This window comes from Nanorana parkeri, unplaced genomic scaffold (genome assembly GCF_000935625.1).
Source record: "Nanorana parkeri isolate BGI_ZX_2015 unplaced genomic scaffold, ASM93562v1 scaffold1332, whole genome shotgun sequence".
Lineage (NCBI taxonomy): Eukaryota > Metazoa > Chordata > Amphibia > Anura > Dicroglossidae > Nanorana > Nanorana parkeri.
The window spans coordinates 60,709-82,325 of record NW_017307600.1 but is presented as its reverse complement, the minus strand read 5'-3'; the positions used below and the strand labels follow the sequence as shown (position 1 = coordinate 82,325).

The 21,617-nt window shown below is 43.3% G+C and overlaps 1 protein-coding gene across 3 annotated transcripts in view; it reads right to left on the bottom strand.

Annotated features, from left to right (window-relative positions):
* TRIM24 (tripartite motif containing 24) overlaps positions 1-20,284 on the bottom strand; it is a 59,656-nt gene extending 39,372 nt beyond the window's left edge. For 2 of the 3 annotated variants that reach the window (XM_018569425.1, XM_018569424.1), the window contains exons 1-4: positions 19,942-20,284; positions 15,790-15,806; positions 12,521-12,536; positions 6,119-6,133 (exon numbers count right to left, since the gene is read on the bottom strand). In XM_018569425.1, coding sequence (XP_018424927.1) covers positions 6,119-6,133; positions 12,521-12,536; positions 15,790-15,806; positions 19,942-20,144 — 251 coding nt within the window. In that variant the 5' untranslated portion in view covers positions 20,145-20,284. Of the gene's footprint in view, positions 1-6,118; positions 6,134-12,520; positions 12,537-15,789; positions 15,807-19,906 lie in introns of all 3 variants that reach the window. The other variant, XM_018569423.1, reaches the window with a different exon arrangement.
* Positions 20,285-21,617: the final 1,333 nt, after the last annotated feature.

The window sequence follows — 21,617 nt, the reverse complement described above, 5'->3', positions numbered from 1 at the left end:
AACTGTGCCACTAAATAGTTGCATATGAAAACAAAGTAATTTGACAAAACAAAAATCTATAATGGTTCTACTGATCATAATGAAGTAAATATATTCTTTTGAACATGAAAATTAAGTGTCAAAAATAAAAAATCTCCAAAAACAGAAGCACTGTATATGAAAATAAAAAAACCCCACCCCATACAATGTAGCATCATGCAGGATATCTGTTTATACCACGGCTTAATGACATGGGCGTTTTGAACCTCGGCAGACTCCCTTTAAAGCTCGAGTTCCTTGGAGAATTGCCGGTTCCAGAATGAGTCATCGGCAGGATTGAATCACTAAGTGCAAAAGTGAACAAACATTGGCTCACGCAGCAGGCATGTGACCGGACGACTAATACACCAACTGAAAGCAGCCAAGCAACCTAAGCCTGCGCTCGGCCATTCCAGAGCAGTTTTTCGGCAGTGAATCAACTGATAAGTTGTTTCCTAGCAACAATGGGACGGCGTTCGGTGAACAGGCCATCAATGCCCAGCCCGAGGCTGCAATAAAAGCTGGTGCCATGGATGCAGCATGAGGGCTCAGAGTCTAATGTAACTAGTTCAGCTCGCGCACCTGTATATCTCTTATGGACCAGAAATTTTTTTACATTTCCGCTATGGGTTACATTTCCGCTATGGGCCTGTTTATGCAGTGAGAAAAAAAAAACAAAAAAAAAAAACAAACTTTGTTGCCAAAAAATATCTAGTACTTATGTGAAATAATGACAAGCAAGGCTTTCTTTTGAAGATATGGTCTAGCAAAATGTAATTTTATATGCAACCCATAGAAAAAAAAACAAAAACACATTTTTATTCTATAAAGGTTGTCCGGTTTATAACAATTCAATTACAATTCCGGTACAAAGCATTGCATAGTTATTTACAGATTAAATCAAGACTTCAAAACCAAGTTTGTCCAATCTTGTGCATTTTTTAAGCAACAGAATAAAATTAAATAAATTACTGAACAAAAATTAACATTTACCCAAAAGCAAAAATTTCAGATTGCAGCTCACCAGTCATTAGACATGACGGCTGTATTTGTTATCCTTTTTCTTCAGATTTCTTATCCTTTATTTTTACCTGGTGATCCTGCCAGTAACACACTTCCTGTGCTAAGGTGACAACACTCACTAACTGCACCGCATCGATCTATGGAGGGAGCTATGGTTGTCACCCAGGCTAGATCCCAAACATTCCTTTATGTCCATTTTATGTGTCACGGGCGAAAGGGTGTACATGGTTTACAGAAAGAAGATAACAATGTATGCAATTAGCTCCACTAACAGGACGAGGACACCTAATTTTTCAGGCCAAGTACAGAAAATACCTATTAAAAATGTCAATGTAAACTAATGCAGGCACCACATCTAAGGACTGGTAAACTGCAATATATTACAAGTTTGTTTTTGGGTTTAGATACACTTATTAAATTGTAAAAAAAAAATTCTATTCTAAAAAGGTGAGAAAGGGGAAAAGGTAACAATTTGGGCTGATCAAGGTTAAAGGGTTAAAAATGAGCAAATGTTATAAAGAAAAACTAAAAAAAAAAAAAAAAAGGTTGCTCAACTGACATATGCAGGTAAAAGGTCACCCTTTTGATCTGCATGACTGAAGTAAATTCAATGTACCATTATTGTTAAATTGTATTTACTCAATTAAAGTGACCCTAAACTCAGGTGTTAAATCTTCAAAATGCATTCAAGTCCTCCTATTAACAAGAATGTATTTTATTTGTGCATCACTCGGCTGTAGATCCTCCAATCATCTCTGAATTGGTGCCGACACCGTCCTTCCTTCTGGAGGGTGGCTACTTTTGTTCCCCATGGTCCCTGGGTGTTGTAAAGTAGTCACCGCTCCAAACTCGCTCCCATGATGGACTACAATCTCAATGCAAATTACTAAAACATGAGATTGTAGTCCGTCCCAGGAGTGATCTTGGAGCGGTGACTACCTTACAACACACAGGGACCATGTAGAACAAAAGTAGCCACCCCCCATAAGGAAGGACAGTGTCAGCACCAATTCAGAGATGATTTGAGGATCTACAGCCGATAAACAAATAAGATACATTTTTGGTTAATAGTTCAGGTACCTTAATGTATTTTTATTATTTAACTCCTGAGTTTAGTGTTACTTTATGCTTCTGGACAGTGTTCCAAACGGTTTACAGTAGATGTAAACCCTATATGGATGACATTTAGTGTGAGATTGAGATATCTAAATATATATTATTTTTTAATAAAATACTGATTTTCATCCCTTCTCCTGCAACTTCATTATAGCCACTTCCTGTCTACATGCACTCTACAATGGTGGCGTGGCATTCCTCAGGGTGGGTTTCCTCGTGTTGACAACAGTACACCATGCCCATGTAGTGTGTGATAAAACAGCCACAACGAGACAACACAGAAGCACAATTGGAAGGCCAGGAAGATTCTGACACCACTTTTGAAATGATAGTAACAGGTTAAAATGTTTTAGTGATTAGGTTTATATCTACATTTAAGCATTCCGGTGCCACAAAAGACTTTAAAAAAATGTAATTGTGAAAATTCAATTCTTTGCTCTGGAAAATTAAAAAATGTTTAAAAAAAAAAAACTGCAGTGACAATACTTTTAGATTTCCAAAGATAAATATGGACATTTTAAAATGAACCTTTTTTGGCCTCGGGGTTCTTCAAGAACACTTCTTCCAATATAAACTTTGCATGCAACGTTCCAGTGTAAACCCGGAGAATCAGCAGATCGTGAGTCAGCCGGAGTTATTAGATCACTGTGTACACAAGTGAACATTGGCTCATGTTGCAGACATGTGACCAGTCAGCCAATGAACCATCTCCCCAAAACGGGCCAAGTAACCAACCAGCCGCCACCCCCCTACTACGCCACCACTGTGGTGCACTGCAATGAAACAAACCTCATAGAACACAAATGACCAGTTGGAGTATAGGTAGGTGTAAACTAATCGCGAAAATCTCATTACATGCTAATGTTTTGAGATTAGCATGTAATGTCATTTTAATTTTAAACTTTTATTTATTTTAATCTGCAGCTTTCATGAAAACGATCCCTGGTGACCATTCCATGAAGAACCTTGGTCAGAAACTTCCTGCTATAGGGTGACAAGTCGTCTTGCCTCGTCACCCTGCCACATTGAACCCCTGACGAAAGCCAGATGGATTTGGTTGTTTATAAATTACAATCGCACAAAGAAAACTAAAATGTTCTCCAGTTAGTTACGTTTTCTACCCATCCATCTGCTTTTTTCAGCCTTCATTCTGTTCCCTTCCTAAAAGGGGGTGCGTCTTTTCTGGAGTGGGCGGGAAAGTAATGACATCACACACTAACTGGGAAGTATCTTTCCCATCTGTGTACACTGTTAGAAGGGAGGCATGGCCAGTAAACGGACCTCTTGCTGCTGGTGGGTCTTTTCTAGAAACGGTAGGTACTTAGTGAGGTCACACACAGAAGGGGTAGGATCTTCCCCATCTGTTTACACAGCTGGATGGGGGAAGGGGGAATTGGGGTGCAGCCAGTAAAAAGACCACAGATAGAGGAATGCCTTGTGCTGTCATATCGTCCTGAAACCAACAATGGAATGCACACTGACCATGTCAGCTTTTGTGCTTGGTGTAGTCAGACTGCTAAAGCAAAAGAAGAGGGACTGACAGGATCGCAAAGTATTTGCAAGCAAAACAATTTTCAGGGTAACCATACTCTTTAAGCTGAAAGTACAAGCTCCAAGGCTATTATTGTTTTTTTCCCCTTCGCTACTTAGCAACTGACCCAGAAAAAGTATGCAGGCCCGAGCTCCAGCGGCTGCTTCATTTCAGGTTCAGTGATTCTAAGAACTGAGGTGAAGGAGACTTCCACCTTAATACAGAAAAAAGGTGGCCACGGCAGTTTCCATATTTAATTTGTTTTCATAGAGGTTCCCTTGTAGAGAAGTTTACAACTTTTTGGTCTGTTGGCTACACATACACATGGTAAAATTCATCACGTTCAACTATACGAATGAGCAAATGGATGAAAAGCAACCAGCCACCAGTTTGCCATTTTTCATGCTAGCGATACACACCGTTGGTGGCAATTTGTCATTAGTAGTCAAAAGTGGGTTGGAAGTCATTAAAAGCTGCAGGACATTGATCGTCAATATGGCCGGCATAAAACGTTTTGCCTTTGTTTTTTTTAAAAGCTCAGCCAATCACCTCTTTGAATAGAGCCACCAATCCGCTTCAATACTACCACTGTTCAGCTTCCACATTATAACCTGACCTTGGAAACGTTTTAGCTTTTATGGGTTTCTAGGTTAGGCTGAAACCTCTATGAAAACAAACTGGGCACAAAAAAAAATAAAAAAAATAAAAAAACACCGGCAAGCCCTTCAAGATGCAGAACAGTTCAACTGAGAATTTAAAGTGAAATTGTTATATTTTTTTTATTGCATCCCCATAAAACCCCCTCCCATCCTGTCCCGAGGACCAACATTAAAGAGGAGCTTTACTCATATCTTTGAAATGACGACACCTTAAGAAATGTTTAGTGATGACAATCTACAAAACACATACTTCCAGATATTTGCCAGCTTTTTATTCTTTGCATTCCTTATTTCTCTTTCCTCCCCATTCTTCTCACAGGAGCCATTTTTACTAAGGGCAGATTAAGCCATTTCCCTTTACTGCCTGGAACTCTGGCACATGCGACCATGACATCATCTTTAGGGGAAGAAAAATTCCTTTCTCCGAGATCTGAGATTACAGATGAGATTTCCCAGCAATGTTCTGCTGATGTAACCTTCCCAGAATGCAATGTTTGGACATAATTACACAACTAATGCCGAAGGACCAGGAAGTGGAAAAATAATAACTATAAATAAAAGCAAAATATTCCCATTTCACTAATGAATGCAGATGATTTCATATCTGCCTGCTGATGTATTTAGTGAAAGGGGGTAAAGGTCGGCTTTAAGAGAAAAATCTCTCAAACAGGATAGCAGTAAAAACTCAGATTGGGAAAAGGGTTATTTTTTTAGTGGTATGTCCCTAATAAAAACCTAGCCTCTATCTCCCATCCCAAGAAGTGAAGGGAGGTCTCCCCAACAAAGATGTAGGCAGCAGTAAACAGAGATTTTTGCCATTTGCTACATAGCTGCAACCACCTCTACAAACACAAAGGAGTATGGTGGAGACCACGTGACTATAGAAGAGCCCAATAATGGTATTTGGCAATCGTGAAATGATGCACTCTATGGACAAATATTGTAATGGTCTTAATCACTGCTTATATGCACAATGCGGTTCAGGTTTACATACATTTTAACTGCTCTCCAATCTCTCAAAAATATAAATTAAAAAAAAAGTATGATCCAAGATCAGCAGCACAATGATTACAGCAGTGTATCTGGAATGGATGCATTCATACAACCGCATCAGCCACAGGAAAAGTCAATCTGTATGTCAATACACAATGCAGGCGGGAGAAGCAATAACCATTTTATATGAGGATATGAGAGAGCTATACGCAGTCATCAATCACCAGAAGACAACATGACAGCCTGCATCAGGGGCATTCATAGATCACCCATCTCCACAATTACTATGTCTCCAAAAAGCACAGATGCAATACATACAATGTAGTAAATCTATCTGGAATTGGAAGCCCAACTAGGAGCCAGCAGGCACATTTAAAAAGGGAACACATATGAGCCACTATTGTTAAATTAAAAAAAACAAAAACCCAACCCTAAAAGTAATTCCAATATAGCCCACTTTTCCCCCCATGCATGTTGCTCTCTATACTGCAATATCCTCATTTATATACAGGTTCTCTGACTGGTGGAAGAGTGCTCGTCAGGCGGCATGGTCAGCATAAACCTGAACAACTGCCAGGATAAAAATCAGCCACGTAGGCAGCCTAATGTTATCTCTCTGACCACACAAATAGTAATGAGCAAAATGATGCGCGCAGATAATTGAACAAAATGATGCCGCCCCCTCCCCCCCACGTATGTATAACTGCAAGTCACAAAGCTTTATGAATCTTCTACATAGGCTCCAGAAAATTGTGACAGCATATAATGGCTCTTAAACCCGGGGGCATCTATGCTCCTTGTGGATAGAACCAAAATGATGGTGGTACCGGGAGTTGGATCTCGGAACAACTTAAATGAAGTTGAAACAGTATTCCCTGCATTATGGAACCTAAACCATAGTGGAGTAATGGACTAAAGGTATCTACGGTCAAAAACTTACAGGGTTATTCACAAAAGGGTGAAGGGTTTGGAGAAGCCAGGAGAAGTGAACAATCTAGACAGCATAGCTGAGCTGGAAAGTGAGCGGAATTGGAGAATATTTCCAGTTCAGCTATGTTGTCCTAGATTGTTCACTTCTCCTGCCTTCTCCAAACTCTTCACCCTTTTGTGAATAACTCTGTAAATCTTTATTTATGTACTAATTTCCCAAAAGTTCTATCCAACTCCTAATAATCATATCCATCAACAATAAGTTGGTAAACTTATTGTAGATGCCCATAGGATGCATGTCCTCAATGTATTGACACAATTTCCAACTCTCACAGAGCTAAGCATTTGAACTACAACTCAACGTCTGAACTTCCCACAATGTAATCTCATCACTGCTTGCTGGAAGCAATGCATTATGGGATATGTAGTCTTGAGAAATGGAGATTGCATTACATCAAGCAGCAGAGTGATGCAAAGCACACTGGGAATCCAGGAAGTTGAAGAGTGATCGGTAGACGGAAGGCAGCACTCACTGCATAAAAGGGAGTTTTCCAAACAAACTTCCCAAACGGTTATATGGCGATTAATGTATTTTAGGCATGTTAATTACTTGTAACCACCTCTGATTTATTAAATTACCTGGGAACTGGCTCTTCCTGGAGCGGTCACTTTTCTAACAAGTTCAGAGGTACATTGCAAGTGAATAAAACAATTATGGAAAAGAAAAAAACACTGAAAGTAGGCATTTAAACTACTTGAATATTCTGTGTTTTAATGTTCTTTTTTTTTTTTTTAAAGCTGGCGACAGGGTCAAGCATGACACATGAGTAACAGTCAGTAACCGGACCTCCATTCCATGTTCTAATCACACAAACAAAATCTTACCAACTATAGCCAACTTGTGTATTTATAATTTGCAGTTTTTATATAAAAATGATAATCATAAGGATTTTCCTTAGGCTGTTCTGTGCCTCAACATCCATATGTAAAGGAAAACTGAGCTACTTACATCTTGTAATGTCATATTGGTACCCAATAGTACAGGTGATGTTGATTATATTTAGTTGGGGAGGGGGGTGGGGGTACAGGGACATAGGTGGCTGTAAATCGCAAAAAAATATTTAGTGTACGTAAACCCCAACAATACTCTTCTCTAATTTGCCCCGAAAGTTTATTTTGCAAAAAAAAAATCCTTGTAAGCTGATAACTTTTTGAGCTCTCAGGGGGGTTATGGAGATGAGGAGAGGTCTGTGTTCTTCGTAATGGTTTAGAAATCAAGGTTGGCAGGGCTGACATGTGCTTTGCAATTCAGAGCCAAAAAATCCACAGGCCTGATAACTACTGGCGGTGCTGGGTAAGAAAGTGTGGCAGGGAATTTTTTGCGAGATTGTCGCAAATTGTTTATTGGGCCCACTGTGGTGTCATGTCACAGAGGAAGGCATGAGCGCACTAGATTTCTGCCACAAACCGGTATTTCTTCTGTACTTGCAGCGTGTTTAAAAAGGGATAAACATGGGGGGGGAATGCTAGTATTCCAAATATTTTTTTTTAATGTAATTCTGCCTTGACGTAACTTCAGAAACCCCAATTCTAAGTCATGAGTCTTCTTGAAAGCTGAACGCTGGGATTTGTGAAATTCTACCCCTGAAGTGGGCCGACCACAAGGGTTTAATGCTTGTTAAGAGAACTATGAGGTCAGTGTTTTTCCCTATAGTTCTCTTTAGGGTCACAGGAGGACATATACCAGCATCCTCCCGTGACCCAAAGCTCAGTATATCCCGAGCTACAGCTCACGGTATACTGAGACCGCTGAAGCCGGGATGGATCCCGACATTACTGTCGAGATCTATCCAGCTGCATGAGTGACAGCTGGCTCTGCCTATCTAGAGGCAGAGCCAGCTGTACCCGCCCCCTCCCCTATCCGGTCCTCCAGTCAGTGATGGAGGATCGGAGAGGGGAGGAATCCATGTGGGGGAGCCGTGACTGACACTCATCGCTCTCTGCAGGGACATGACTGAGAAGTGAGCGAGCGACGGTATGTGCTCACACCTGATCTGTAGAGCCGACGTGTGACAGTTTCATTGTCACACGTCGGCTCGAACTATGAGGATGAGTGATTTTCACTCACCTCATAGGTTCTCCTTTAAGTCTAGAAGAGTAATAAAAAGTTTAAGATTTGCTTTATTCCTCACTGAGCAGGCTTCGGCACGCTCCTCTTTCTTCCCAACACTCCATGTTGTGGTCGGATCCTCAGGTACAATGCAGGACTAACAACCATGCATTGTACTTAATGACGTCAGCGTACAACCACCAGTTGGAGAGTCTTGGAGAAGAGGCTTCTAGAGACCGGTTGCACAGCGTGGCAGATGAGTGCAGAGAAAGGAATTAGGCAATTATTACACCTTATTGCTCAACTGCCAGAGGAATAAGATGCATTACTCAACAAGTCTATTTATATACAAAGCCTTATATTACGAGTGGAAACTCTAATTGGCAATAACCTTAACCCAGGGCAGGACAAATCACAGGAGGCCAGGTCTCCAATGCTCCTTAAAAATGAAAGCTGGTGCCAAACTTTTGAGGATCTCTCTACTTGTTGTCATGGAGCTGGCTCCTTAATAAAATCCTGCTGCCACCTGATATTGGGACAGGCTGGCTCCGGAATTCAATATTAAATTTTAAACCCATGGAGCCAGGTCACCAATGCTCCTAAAAAATATGCTAGTTGGTGCCTAACTTTTGAGGTTCTCTAGTTATCGTTAATGGAGTTGGCTCCTAAATGAAATCCTCCTGCCTCTTAAAAGTCCATATTCATTTTTCCACCCCTGCCTTAAACAAAATACAAAGACTTATACAGCTATTAGGAGCAATTTTGGTTATTTTCTGTATACAAACCACTTTTTAATTGAATGCAGAATGTCTTGCATGAGCAGTCAGCATTACATCACACCACAGCATTTCCATGGGACTGAGGTTAAGGCTCTTGAAGGAACAACTCTAAAGCACAGAACATCTGTTTGTGCCACTACCAAATTTACTCAGTGTTTTGGATCATTTTCATGTTCCAACCTCTGTCTAGAACTTTAAAGTGACACTAAACAAAGGCGTTAAATCTTAATACATTCAAGTACCCTAATTTTTAATAAAGATACATCTCATTTGTGTATCACTCGGCTGTACAGCCTCAAATCATCTCTGAATTGGCACAGACACCATCGTTCCTTCTGGAGGGGGGCTACTTTTGTTCCCCATGGTCCCGGTGTGTGTTGTAAAGTAGTCACCGCCCCAAGCTTGCTCCTGGGATGGACTACAATCTCACTACAAATTAGTAATCTAAACATGAGATTGTAGTCCATCACGGGAGTGAGTTTGCAACACACTTTACAGTACTTTACAACACACACACAGCGACCATGGGGAACAAAAGAAGACCCCCTCCAGAAGAAAAAGTAGCCCCCCTCCAGAAGTCAGCACCAATTCAGAGATGATTTGAGGCTCTACAGCCAAGTGATACACAAATAAGATACATTGTTGTTAATAGTTAAGGTACGGTACTTGAATGCATTTTGAAGATTTAACTCCTGAGTTTAGTGTGACTCAAAAATACATGAACGTGTCACTGTAGAATTTCCAAATACAACTTTGCAAATTATTTTACTGAAAGCCATTCATGTCCTGAGGCAGCAAAACCATTGCACCCAATTATATGCCCTCCACCATGCTTCACAGAGATGAGGCTTGGGTTGCTGGTATGCGTGTGTTCCGTTCTAAATTAGAATGGTCATACAGCGAGCAAGTTCTGAGCCTATCCATTATACTTTATAAAGATGCATGAACAGCCCCTTAAGCAGCTAGAGGGAAAAAGGAGGAGAATGTAGCTGAAAAATTCATCCAGGGAGTGAGCAGTCCACAGGCTGCCGAGCACTATAGAGTTGGCATTTGAAATATGAATAATACAGTATATGCCCCACCATGATTAGGAAGGCAGGGCGAGAGGTATATGCCCCACCATGATTAGGAAGGTAGGGCGAGGGTACAAGTAAAATTATCTTTAATCACACAGTTCTCCTTCAACCGAATGAACACCCGACTGCAATTACCTTCCCTAATGCTGTAATCATCCGAGAGATATAACAATGTGAAAGGTTGATTGTTCATTAAAGGGAATGTCTTTACTTATGATTTAAATGAAGACCAGATTTCAAGAGCCCAAAACATTTCTAGGCGATTCAAACATTTCCTTACAACTATATACAATTACAAATTCTCACACCATAAGTATTGGGATGCCGGCCTTTAGACGCACATGAACTTTAATGGCATCCCAGTCTTAGTCCGCAGGGTTCAATATTGAGTTGGCTCCGCCCTTTGCTGCTATAACAGCTTCAACTCTTCTCGGAAGGTGTCCACAAGGTTTAGTAGTGTGTCTATGGGAATGTTGGACCATTTGTGAGGTCAGGTACAGATGTTGGACAAGGCCGGGCTCGCAGTCTCCGCTCTAATTCATCCCAAAGGTGTTCTATCGGGTTGAGGTCAGGACTCTGTGCAGGGCAGTCAAGTTCCTCCACCCCAAACTCGCTCATCCATGTCTTTATGGACCTTGCTTTGTGCACTGGTGCGCAGTCATGTTGGAACAGGAAGGGGCCATCCCCAAACTGTTCCCACAAAGTTGGGAGCATAAAATTGTCCAAAATGTCTTGGTATGCCGATGCTTTAAGAGTTCCCTTCAGTGGAACCAAGGGGCCAAGCCCAACCGCTGAAAAACAACCCCACACCATAATCCCCCCTCCACCAAACTCTCCACCTGGCACAATGCAGTCAGGCAAGTACCGTTCTCCTGGCAACCGCCAAACCCAGACACGTCCATCGGATTGCCAGACAGAGAAGAGTGATTGGTCACTCCAGAGAACACGTCTCCACTTCTCTAGAGTCCAGTGGCGGCGTGCTTTACACCACGGCATCCCGCGCTTTGCATTGCACTTGGTGATGTAAGACTTGGATGCAGCTGCTCGGCCATGGAAACCCATTCCATGAAGCTCTCTACGCACTGTTGTTGTGCCAATCTGAAGGCCACACAAAGTTTGGAGGTCTGTAGCTATTGACTCTGCAGACAGTTGGCGACTTCTGCGCGCTATGCACTTCAGCATGCGCTGACCCCGCTGTCATTTTACATGGCCTACCACTTCATGGCTAAGTTGCTGTTGTTCCTAGTTGCTTCCCCTTTGTTATAATAGGTGACCACGGAATATTTAGTAGCAAGGAAATGTCACAGATGAATTTATTGCACAAAAAAACATTTTACCCATATTTTTAGTAAAACATAAAATCCGGGGTCACGTCGGGTAAATAGACACCAAACATGTCAAGCCTTAAAATTGCGTGCGCCCGCAAAATGGCAAAAAACGCCCATAGGCGACGATTAAAATGCTTTTAATGCTCATCAGTTTAGTGTTATCGGTGATTAATGGCTCTAAAATGATTGCTCTCACTCCGACGTTTGTGGCGATATGCAACATGTGCGGCACAATAGGCGCAATCGTCGTTTTTGCACGTAGGCGCACCCGACGCATATCTGCGTGTTTATGTGGGGGACGGGGACTTTAAAAAAAATTAAAGAACATTTTTTTTATGATTCTTAAATTTTTGTATTTTTTTTTTTTTTTTTTTTTTTTTTTTTTTTACACACACAACTTTATTGCCATTACATGGGGGGCTAAGAAGCCCCCTATAGGATAGCCAATTTACATGATGACTCCTGTTACCTAGGGACCCTCAGAGAAGCTGATGAAGCAGAGATCTGCTTCATCAGCTTCTCTAGCTGGAGAGTGACACTCAACTGCAGGAAGTGATGTAAAATACATCACTGTCTGCATTCGGGGACTGAGACGAGATCAAAAAGGAAGTTCGTATACTGAACTCCCTTTGATCTCCTATCAGAGCCACGCCGATCCTGGCCGCATCGGGCACAGCGGATCTCGGGACCGGCAAAGGCAGTGACAGCTGCTAATACAAGCGATCGAGCGTCTCTAGAGACGCTCGATCGCTTGACTGTTAAGCTACCGGCCAGTCATGTAATTACATCAGCCGGCAAGCTGCTAGTCGGGCTCCACCGTCCTCTCGTTACAGACGAGTGGATTTTTCAAGGTATGCATGCATGATTACATACACACAGCACACACGGAGAAAGCAGAGTGACAGATGAGCGCATCAGGCTTCTGCTTTTTTTTTTTTTACACCAACTAGACAGCACGGAGGAGGTACAAGTGCTACCGTACTTAACTGCAGCAGAGACGAATAAGGTCTTCTATCCTGCCAGACAGGGCTGTACTATCCTGTACAGCAAAGTTCTGACTGCGAGAAGGAGAAGCAGCACAGAGTGGCTTTTATGCTAACAAAGAACATGATGATAGGAGGAGAGGAGGAGAGCAGAGTGAAAGTGGAGCTCATCAGTTTACTGCTTTTTCTATTACAGTCCAATCACAGGCCGGGGGAGCAGCAAGAACTATAAGCAGAGCTTGAAAAATCCACTCGTCTGCTAGTCTGTGACGAGCAGACAGTGGAGCCCGACGAGCAGCTTCCCGGCCGGCCGGGAGCTTAAAGGTGGCCATACACTCTACAACCATCGCAAGACTTTAGTCTTGCGATGGTTGTAAAGGGATTAAAAAAACGTACGATCTTGGACAGGCAGATCGCACTCTCGATCATCGCAAGCCTGCCCTCCTGAGGGGCGGGCTTCCGATGACCGCAATGCTGAACGGGCAGTGTGCGCGTGCGCACACCGGCCCGTTCAGCATTTATCTTCCGAGCACCGTTCTAACCAGCCGAGAATCGTACGATTCCCGGCTGGTTTTCGAACATGCTGGTTCGACAGAAGACGTGCGACCGTACAGTAGAAACGGTCGCAGGTCTCCGTTCACACTGCTCGATTATCGTACGAAAACCCGATCGCATACGATTATCGTACGATAATCGTGCAGTGTATGGGCACCTTTAGAGACGCTCTAGAGACGCTCGATAGCTTGTATCAGCAGCTGTCACTGCCGTTGCCGGTCCAGAGATCCGCTGTGCCCGATGCGGCCGGGACCGGCACGGCTCTGTGACAGGAGATCAAAAGGGAGTTCAGTATACGAACTTCCTTTGATCTCCTCTCAGTCCCCGAATGCAGGAAGTGATTTATATTACATCACTTCCTGCATTCAGTGTTACTCTCCAGCTACAGAAGCTGATGAAGCAGATCTCTGCTTCATCAGCTTCTCTGGGGGTCCCTAGGTGACATTAGGGGTCTTGCAGACCCCTGATGTCTCCATAAAGAGGACCTGTCATGTAAATTGGCTATTATATAGGGGCTTCTTAGCCCCCGATGTAATAGCAATAAAGTTGTGTAAAAAAAAAAAAATACAAAAATTAAAGAATCATAAAAAAATTAAAGCATACATTTTTTTTAAAAGAAAACAATTTTTTTTAAGTCCCGCCCACCACATACACACTGCGATATGCGTCGGGTGCGCCTACGTGCGAAAACACAGATTGCGCCTATTGTGCCGCACGTTACATATCGCTGCAAACGTCGGAGAGCAATAATTTTAGGGCCATCAATCACCGATAACACTAAACTGATGAGCAGTAAAAGCGTTTTAAGCGTCACCTATGAGCGTTTTTCGCGATTTTGCGGGCGCACGCAATTTTAAGGCTTGACATGTTTGGTGTCTATTTACCCGACGTGACCCCGACTTTTGTGTTTTACCAAAAATATGGGTACCGTAATAATAAATGTTTTATAACATAGTGAAGGGAAACTTTTTTTTCCTTTTTTCATTATACAGTAAAAAAAAAAAATAACCCCCGAGGTGATTATATACCTCCAGAAGAAAGCTCTATCTGTCCCCAAAAAATGTTAACGTAAATTGCAAGGCCGATAGTCCGGTCATGCTGACTGGTGAAATTTTTGACTGACTGGTGAGACACCCTAAAATGTTTCAAGCCCTGCCTATAAGTGTTACTTAACTACAGTAGAGAAAAATCAGGTCTTCCGTTTTGTCACACAGGGCTGGGATGTGTGGCACAGCTGGGTAAATCTCAGGACTGGATGGTCAGAAATACAAATCCTTTGGCAGATGCATGTATTTTGCGATACAGTCTAGCTTCAAGATTCTAATGATTGCAAAGTAAAACAGAACTCAGGGCGAGTTAATGATTGCAATCTTGGTTCTACCATCCTCATCCTTCACAACGTATCATATAAAGTCATTATAAGCCAGATCGGTCAAAGGCAACGCAGAGAAAGCAGGCAATGTGTAGAAGTGAGGTCTACCAGGAACACATGGGGCATGCTTCCATCTACAAGGGACGGTTGTAGCAGAAATGACAAGTGAATAGAAGATATATAATGAAGACGACGAAGATACTTCTTAAATCTATAATGCAATCAGTGTGATTGTAAAAATCATTAGATCTCTGTTTAACCCCTTCATGGTCAAAGCCTTTTTTTTTTCTTTGCACCCATGTTATGAGCCACATAAGGCCTAAAAATTACTTCAAACCCCCACACATTATATATTTTCTGAAAGCCAAGACCCTGTAGAATAAAATTGTGGCTGGTGCAAATTATTATGTTGCATGATATTAGCACAACTTAGCATCAAACCCAAAAATGTAGTGAAAAATGCACTTAAGTTAAATTTAGTGCCCCAAAACACCACTTTAACATAAAATATAAAAGCTGATGAGGTTACAACGAGTAAATAGATACCCAACATGCCCAGGTTAAAAAAAAGGTGTGCGTCTGTGAAACTGCAACAAAATTCAGTACCCCAAAAAGTCCATGGGCGATGCTTTAAAATTCTCTACAGGTCAGCAATTTTGAGATACCTGTAAATATTGGCCTTAGAATTAATGCCCTAATTCCGGCGTGAGCGGTGATACCCAAAATGTATAACACTATCGTCGTTTTTATACGCAGGCCACTTGCCGCACGTTTACGTTAAGACGCGCGTGCTCATGGGGGCGGGGGACTTTAAAATTTTTCTCAAATTATTTTTACATTTTAAGTGATACCGTTTTAAAAAACGTATTTTTATTTACTTTTACTGCTGTCAAATAGGGGGACTTACAAGCCCCCCATGTGATAACAGATGGTGATGACAGGTCCTCTTTAAAGGTGATGCTAGGCATCCAAAAGACCCCTAGTATCACCTTTACACTAGAAATAAGCTATTGAAGTGCAGATCACACTGCAATAGCTTATTACTGGGCTTCAGGAGCCCAGCAATGACAGCTCAGGGACCGGAAGGGATGTAATCTGCATCGCACCCAGTCCCATAGTACAGGGAGGGAATCGGAGGTTCACCGATCTGCTCCACAGCTTCCCTCCCGACACCCAAAAAGCTGGTCCCGGGCCCATAGGTGGGGCAGCAAAGCCCGGGAAACCCGGGTCGCCAGAATCGCTTCTATGGTAAAAGCCGACAGTCGGCTTTACAAATGTAAACAGAGTCCCGGCGGCTATTGTGTTTAAAAATAGACCCGATGCCAGTGACGGACTATGGACGTCACTGGTCACAAAGGGGTTAAAAACAGAGGTTGCAGGCCCAGTTCATGAATGCCAGTCTACAGTTATTAAACCGTAACTCAAGCTGCGATCGCTCGCCGTATCACATATTTCACATAGCACAGCTTATTAAAGACAATTCTAAGACCGCTCCAAGGGGAGGACCATTACTAAAAATATATCCCATCTGAAGTAATAAACAGAGCTTTTTGGGCAAACTCCCCCCCTTACATACACATAAGAGGCCCAATCTTGACCCGTGCCATTGTATAACCAGATCCATAATGGTAAGCTAGTAACCCGGAGTGACCAATCACAAGACCTGAGCATCGTCAGCTGGGAGGGGAATTGGGGCACAAGTCTAGACTTATGCAAATAGACTTTCAGTGAGTCAACATTTCCATAATTCTTTTGGGGGGTGTAACAGAGTCACACCTATTTTGCAAAGTTGCTAATAAAGCTAAAAAAAAACTCCCGCTTATCTTCTCCACTTCCTGTGAAACACGACTGATCTGATCTATAGAAGACCTTTCTTGATTTATAAAAACGTCAGCCAATTGGTAAAAAAAACCCCTCTGAAAATCCAATAATCCGATGACAAAAAAAAAACATGTAGATTTGAATTTAAACTAGATATATGTTTAGCAGAGCTGGACAGACTCCAGGAGTCAGGTCGCCAATGCGCCTTAAAAACGACAGCTGGCGCCTAACCTTTGAGTCTCTCTATATACACCGATCAGACATAACATCGAGACCACCCGCTTAATATTCAGTAGGTCCCCTTTGGCCACCAAAACAGCCCTGACATGTCAAGACATGGACTCCACTAGACCTCTGAAGGGATGCTGTGGTATTTGGCACCAAGTAGCAGGTCCTTTAAGTTGTGAGGTGATCGGCCTCCATGGATCGGACTTGTTTTTCCAGCACATCCCACAGATGATCAATTGGATTGAGATCTGGAGATCTTGGAGGCCAATTCCACACCTCAAACTCATTGTGTTCCTCAATCCATTCTTGAACTATTTTTGCAGGGAACATTATCCTGCTGAGAATACCATCGGAGAATACCATTTCCATGGAGGGGTGTACTTGGTCAGCAGCAATGTGTAGGTAGGTGGTACGTGTCAAAGTAACATCCACATGAATGGCAGAACCCGAGGTTTCCCAGCAGAACATTGCCCAAAGCATCACACTGCCTCTGCCAGCTTGCCTTCTTCCCATAGTGCATCCTGGTGCCATCTCTTCACTTAGGTAAGAGACACACATGCAGCCGGCCTTCTACATGATGTAAAGGAAAAATGTGATTTATCAGGACTAGGCCATCTTCTTCCATTGCTCCATGGTCCAGTTTTGATGCCCATTGTAGATGCTTTGAGTGGTGGACACAGATCAGCATGGGCACCCTTACCGGTCTGCAGCAACGCAGCCCCATACACAACAAAATACAATGCACTGTGTGTTCAGACATCTTTCTATCAGAACCAGCATTTACTTTTTCAGAAATGTGAGCTCCAGTATCTCTTCTATTGGATCGGACTACACAGGCCAGCCTTCACATCCCATGCGCATCAGTGAGCCTGTGAGCCTTGGCCACCCATGATCCTGTCACCAGTTCCTCTTCCTTGGACCACTGCAGACCAGGAACATCCCACAAGAGCTGCAGTTTTGGAGTTCCTCTGACCCAGTCATCTAGACATCACAATTTGAATCCTTTTCAAAGTCCTCAAATTCTTACACTTGTCCATTTTTTTGTGTCCAACACATCAATTTCAGAGACAAAATGTTCACTTGCTGCCTAATATACCCCCCCCCCCACTTCCAGGTGCCATTGTAACCAGATAATCAATGTTATTCCCTTCACCTCTCAGTGGTCAGAAAGTTATGGCTGATCGGTGCATATTGGTTCCAAGGTCCATATACTGATCGGTGCATATACTTATCTCATCAGGGTCGGACAAACCCCAGTCAGGTCGCCAACAGGGAAGTAAACATTTTGCAAAGGTCATGCAGCACAGCAGGAGGAATATATCAAAAACTGGAGCAGACATAATCTGGAGCAGTTGCCCATAGTAACCAGCTTCTCTCTTTCATGTTCAAAAGCTCAACTGAACAAACTGGAGAGAGAAGCTGATTGGGTCAGTAGCATCAACTGCTCCAGATTTTGTTTTGATAAATTCCCCTAAAATCACCCAGAAAGTAAGAAACAAAGTTATGTTCTCTTGGTTTTCTTGCGCACAGCTACCCTTCCATGGGTAGCCGCCAAACTTTAGCCCTCCAGCTGTGGTGAAACTACAAACCCATAAGGCATCTTCCTCAGGAAGTCATGCGTGTCACTGTCAGAGTCTTGCAATGCTTCATGGGACTTGTAGTTTTGCCATGGCTGGATTTTGTCTACCCCTGCCTTAGGGCCCTGTCACACGATCAGGGGTGAGTTCCAGTGCATTCGGCCCCCGGAACGCATGCTGGCAGGCTCAGTTTTATGGGGGGTGGGGGGGGCAGTGCATTGAACTCAGTAGCACCGCAAAACCACCCCACCCCTTGCGGTGCAATCTCTGGCACCCAAACGCGTGGCACATTAGTGCCTGCGTTCCAGTCCAGTGTGATCTGCAAAAAAAAAGTATTTGCAGCATTTTTTGCAGACCACACTGGACCTGAACGCAGACACTAATGTACCACATGTTCGGGTGCCAGCGAGTGCACTGCGGGCGGGGGGCGAGGCTGCGGTGCCATTGAGTTCAATGCACCGCCACACCCACCCCCCAAAAAAAAAACTGAGCCAGCCAGGTTGCGTTCCAGAGGCCGAATGCACTGGAACGCACTCCTGATGGTGTGGCAGGGCCCTTAAAGGAAACCAGTCATCATAAAATATAAAGGCTGCCATTGTTTCAATACATTGAGCCAAAGGCCCAGAACACATGTACAAAGTAAGAGACTTTTACATTTCTCATTCTACGTGATCAGACATCTCCCCTAGCCACCCCCCACAGCGGGTGAAACTTTCCCAATTTCCATATTTGTTCCAGAACCGTGACTCAAAGTGGGTCAGCATAACAGCCAGACAAGTGACATTTTAAGATACGGATTGCTGCTCATGGTAACCGCTCAGCCCACCTCATGCCATCTACCCCAAACAGCATCAGGACACAGAGGAAGCATTTCACTTGCTGGATATAGCTGGAAAATGTCAACGTTGATTGCTGGACAACCAGAATGCAGACGGAAGTTAAAAAAACAGCGCTACGCATTTATCAAGGTACAAGTGTCATATGACCGTTTAATATTCATCCAGTAATTGCCGTGTGAACTTTCACTTTAATACCAATTATTCAATTTAAATCTAGATTTCCAAAATGACAAAATGTTGCAATCTGAGAAAGAACTAATTATTGAATAGAATGAAATCACAATTCGATAGACATCACACTTGACAGCTCTTATATATGACATACATACGTGTCCCATCCACCTTCTGTACCTCGTGATATAGGTATGTTTGATATCTAACCGATTGTTATTTTCTTATACATTAGTGTCATAATTTGTACCCAATGTCTCTCCATTACCATAAGAATTATTAACATTTTATGAAACCTAACTCTGTGCAGTTCATCTCTAGGTCAGTGGTATAGAACCCCAGTCTGTCAGATGTGTATTCCGCCAGACTATTTAGGACAGGCCATTTCCAGGCTCTGCTAAGTACTGCTTATATTAAGGTTTACGATCCCCCTGCCTGCCATTGAACATTATCTGACTCGCATGTAACCTGGAACTGGTCTCTATCAATTGTGCTGAAAACTGGGTTTTTTTTGTTTAGGGGTGTTTTCATAGTTGTATGGGGGCCAGTATAGTACAGTATAGGGATCATAGCTGTATGGGGGCAAGTATAGTACAGTATAGGGATCATAGGGATATGGGCGTAGTATAGTACAGTATAGGGATCATAGTGATGTGCGGGCAATATACAGTATAGGGATCATAGTGATATGGGGTCAGTATAGTACAGTATGAGTTACATGAAGTAAGAACGATATATACAATGTACTAATGCACCATACGGTCTGAGCAGCGTTTGGACCCTCCTCCGGTACTCACCCTGGACGCTGCCGGTGTTGCCCCCCTGTAACAGCCCGGGCAGTGCGGTGAACCTCTGGGCTCCGGGTAGGCAGGCGGCGCACACGGAGTGCAAGCAGGGCAGCAGGCGGGGGCTCCGGCTCTGGATATTGGCCCGGCACACCCCGCATGTCTCCAGCAGGCTCAGGGCCTCCCTCTCCCCGCTCCTTTCCTCCGGGCCCGGCCGGCTCTCGGCCTCATTCTCTGCGTCCCCCTCCATCCTCCTCCGAGTCCTCCTCACCGTCTCCTCCGTCACACAGCGCCGGAGCACCTACCACCCCGACACCGCCCGGATACGGGGGGGATCACACCGCCAACCGGCCTCCCGCTCTACACAATCAGCGCAAAATCCCCCCCTCTTCCGCGCCGCAAATGGTACGTTCTGAACCTATTTTCCCTCTCCGAGCGAGCGGGCACGCCCCTTTTCCCTGCGTCCAATGGCAACGCCACGATGGATAATTCATGAGCTGGGCGGGGCCGATCATGAATATGAAGCAGATATGCAAATGAGGCTCCAGGCTTTGTGTGGTCGCTGGACAAAGAGAACCTGCTGCAGCTCCTCCTTAAAGGGACACTCCTCATACAAGTCCGTATGTGATTTCATCATGACCAACACAGAGTACAGTATTTGTGCTTAAAATTTTTTTTTTTTTAAATGTAAAATAATTTAAAAAAAATACTAAGTGGGATAATCAGGTAAAAAAAAAATGCACTTGTAATTTAAAAAAAAAAAAAAAGTAAGTTTAGGTTGAAATTTTATTTTCAGTAATCTAGTTCTAATAAATATTATCCATTAATAAAACCATATAAATGCAATATGAACGCTCTTGCTATTGAGTCCCCACGTCTCTGCATATTGCATTCAGTAATATGCAACAGGAGAAATGAAGGGTCAGTCCGCTTAAGACAAATATTTAATTTATTTATTTGTTCTAGTAGCAAGTCACAAGGTGAAAGGCGACGTCCAGCTTCAACATCACACTGGGTTTCTAATAAGATGTCCTGGCACTGTCTCCATGTTTGTTGGCAGCTAGTGTATAACTGACTGTACAACGAAAATGGGAGGAGGTGTTTGTCTCCTCTGAGCCGTTCAGCTATGTGTGTAATCTGATCTTTCCTGCTATTTCACAGGAGCAGCTTCTTGTGCTACATACAGCCGATGCTTGAAGCTTTTCGTTAAATGGCTGCAAGTGGTATTGTTTATTTATTGCATTTCATATTTACTTTAAAGATGATGCATTCCTGGCAGAAATTTACCACTATGAGCTTCCTCCCACTAGTTGGCGCCAAAGCGTTCAATGCTTCCCCCGTTCCCCTATGCAAAGGACTCTGCCCACTCCACCCTTAGGCCCCATTCACATTGAACGATTCGCAAATCGCGCGTTTGTCGCGCGATTTGCATTTTGCGCGATATCGCGCAAATGCTTGCATTGAGCAAGCTAGAATCGCGGCAAAATCCACTCCAAAAAGGGTCCTGCTGTAGCGACGCACGACCCGCGACAGCGACGGACAGAGCCCCATTGAGATGCATTGGAGAGCGATATCGCGCGGTAAATAGCCGCGATATCGTGGGAATTACTGCGCGATAAATCGATCAGTGTGAATGGGGCCTTAGGCGGTGAACCTCTGAAACGCATTGCCTAGCAACACCTGACGACCCGGATGTACTCAGCAGCTGTGACCCTGCTTTGAG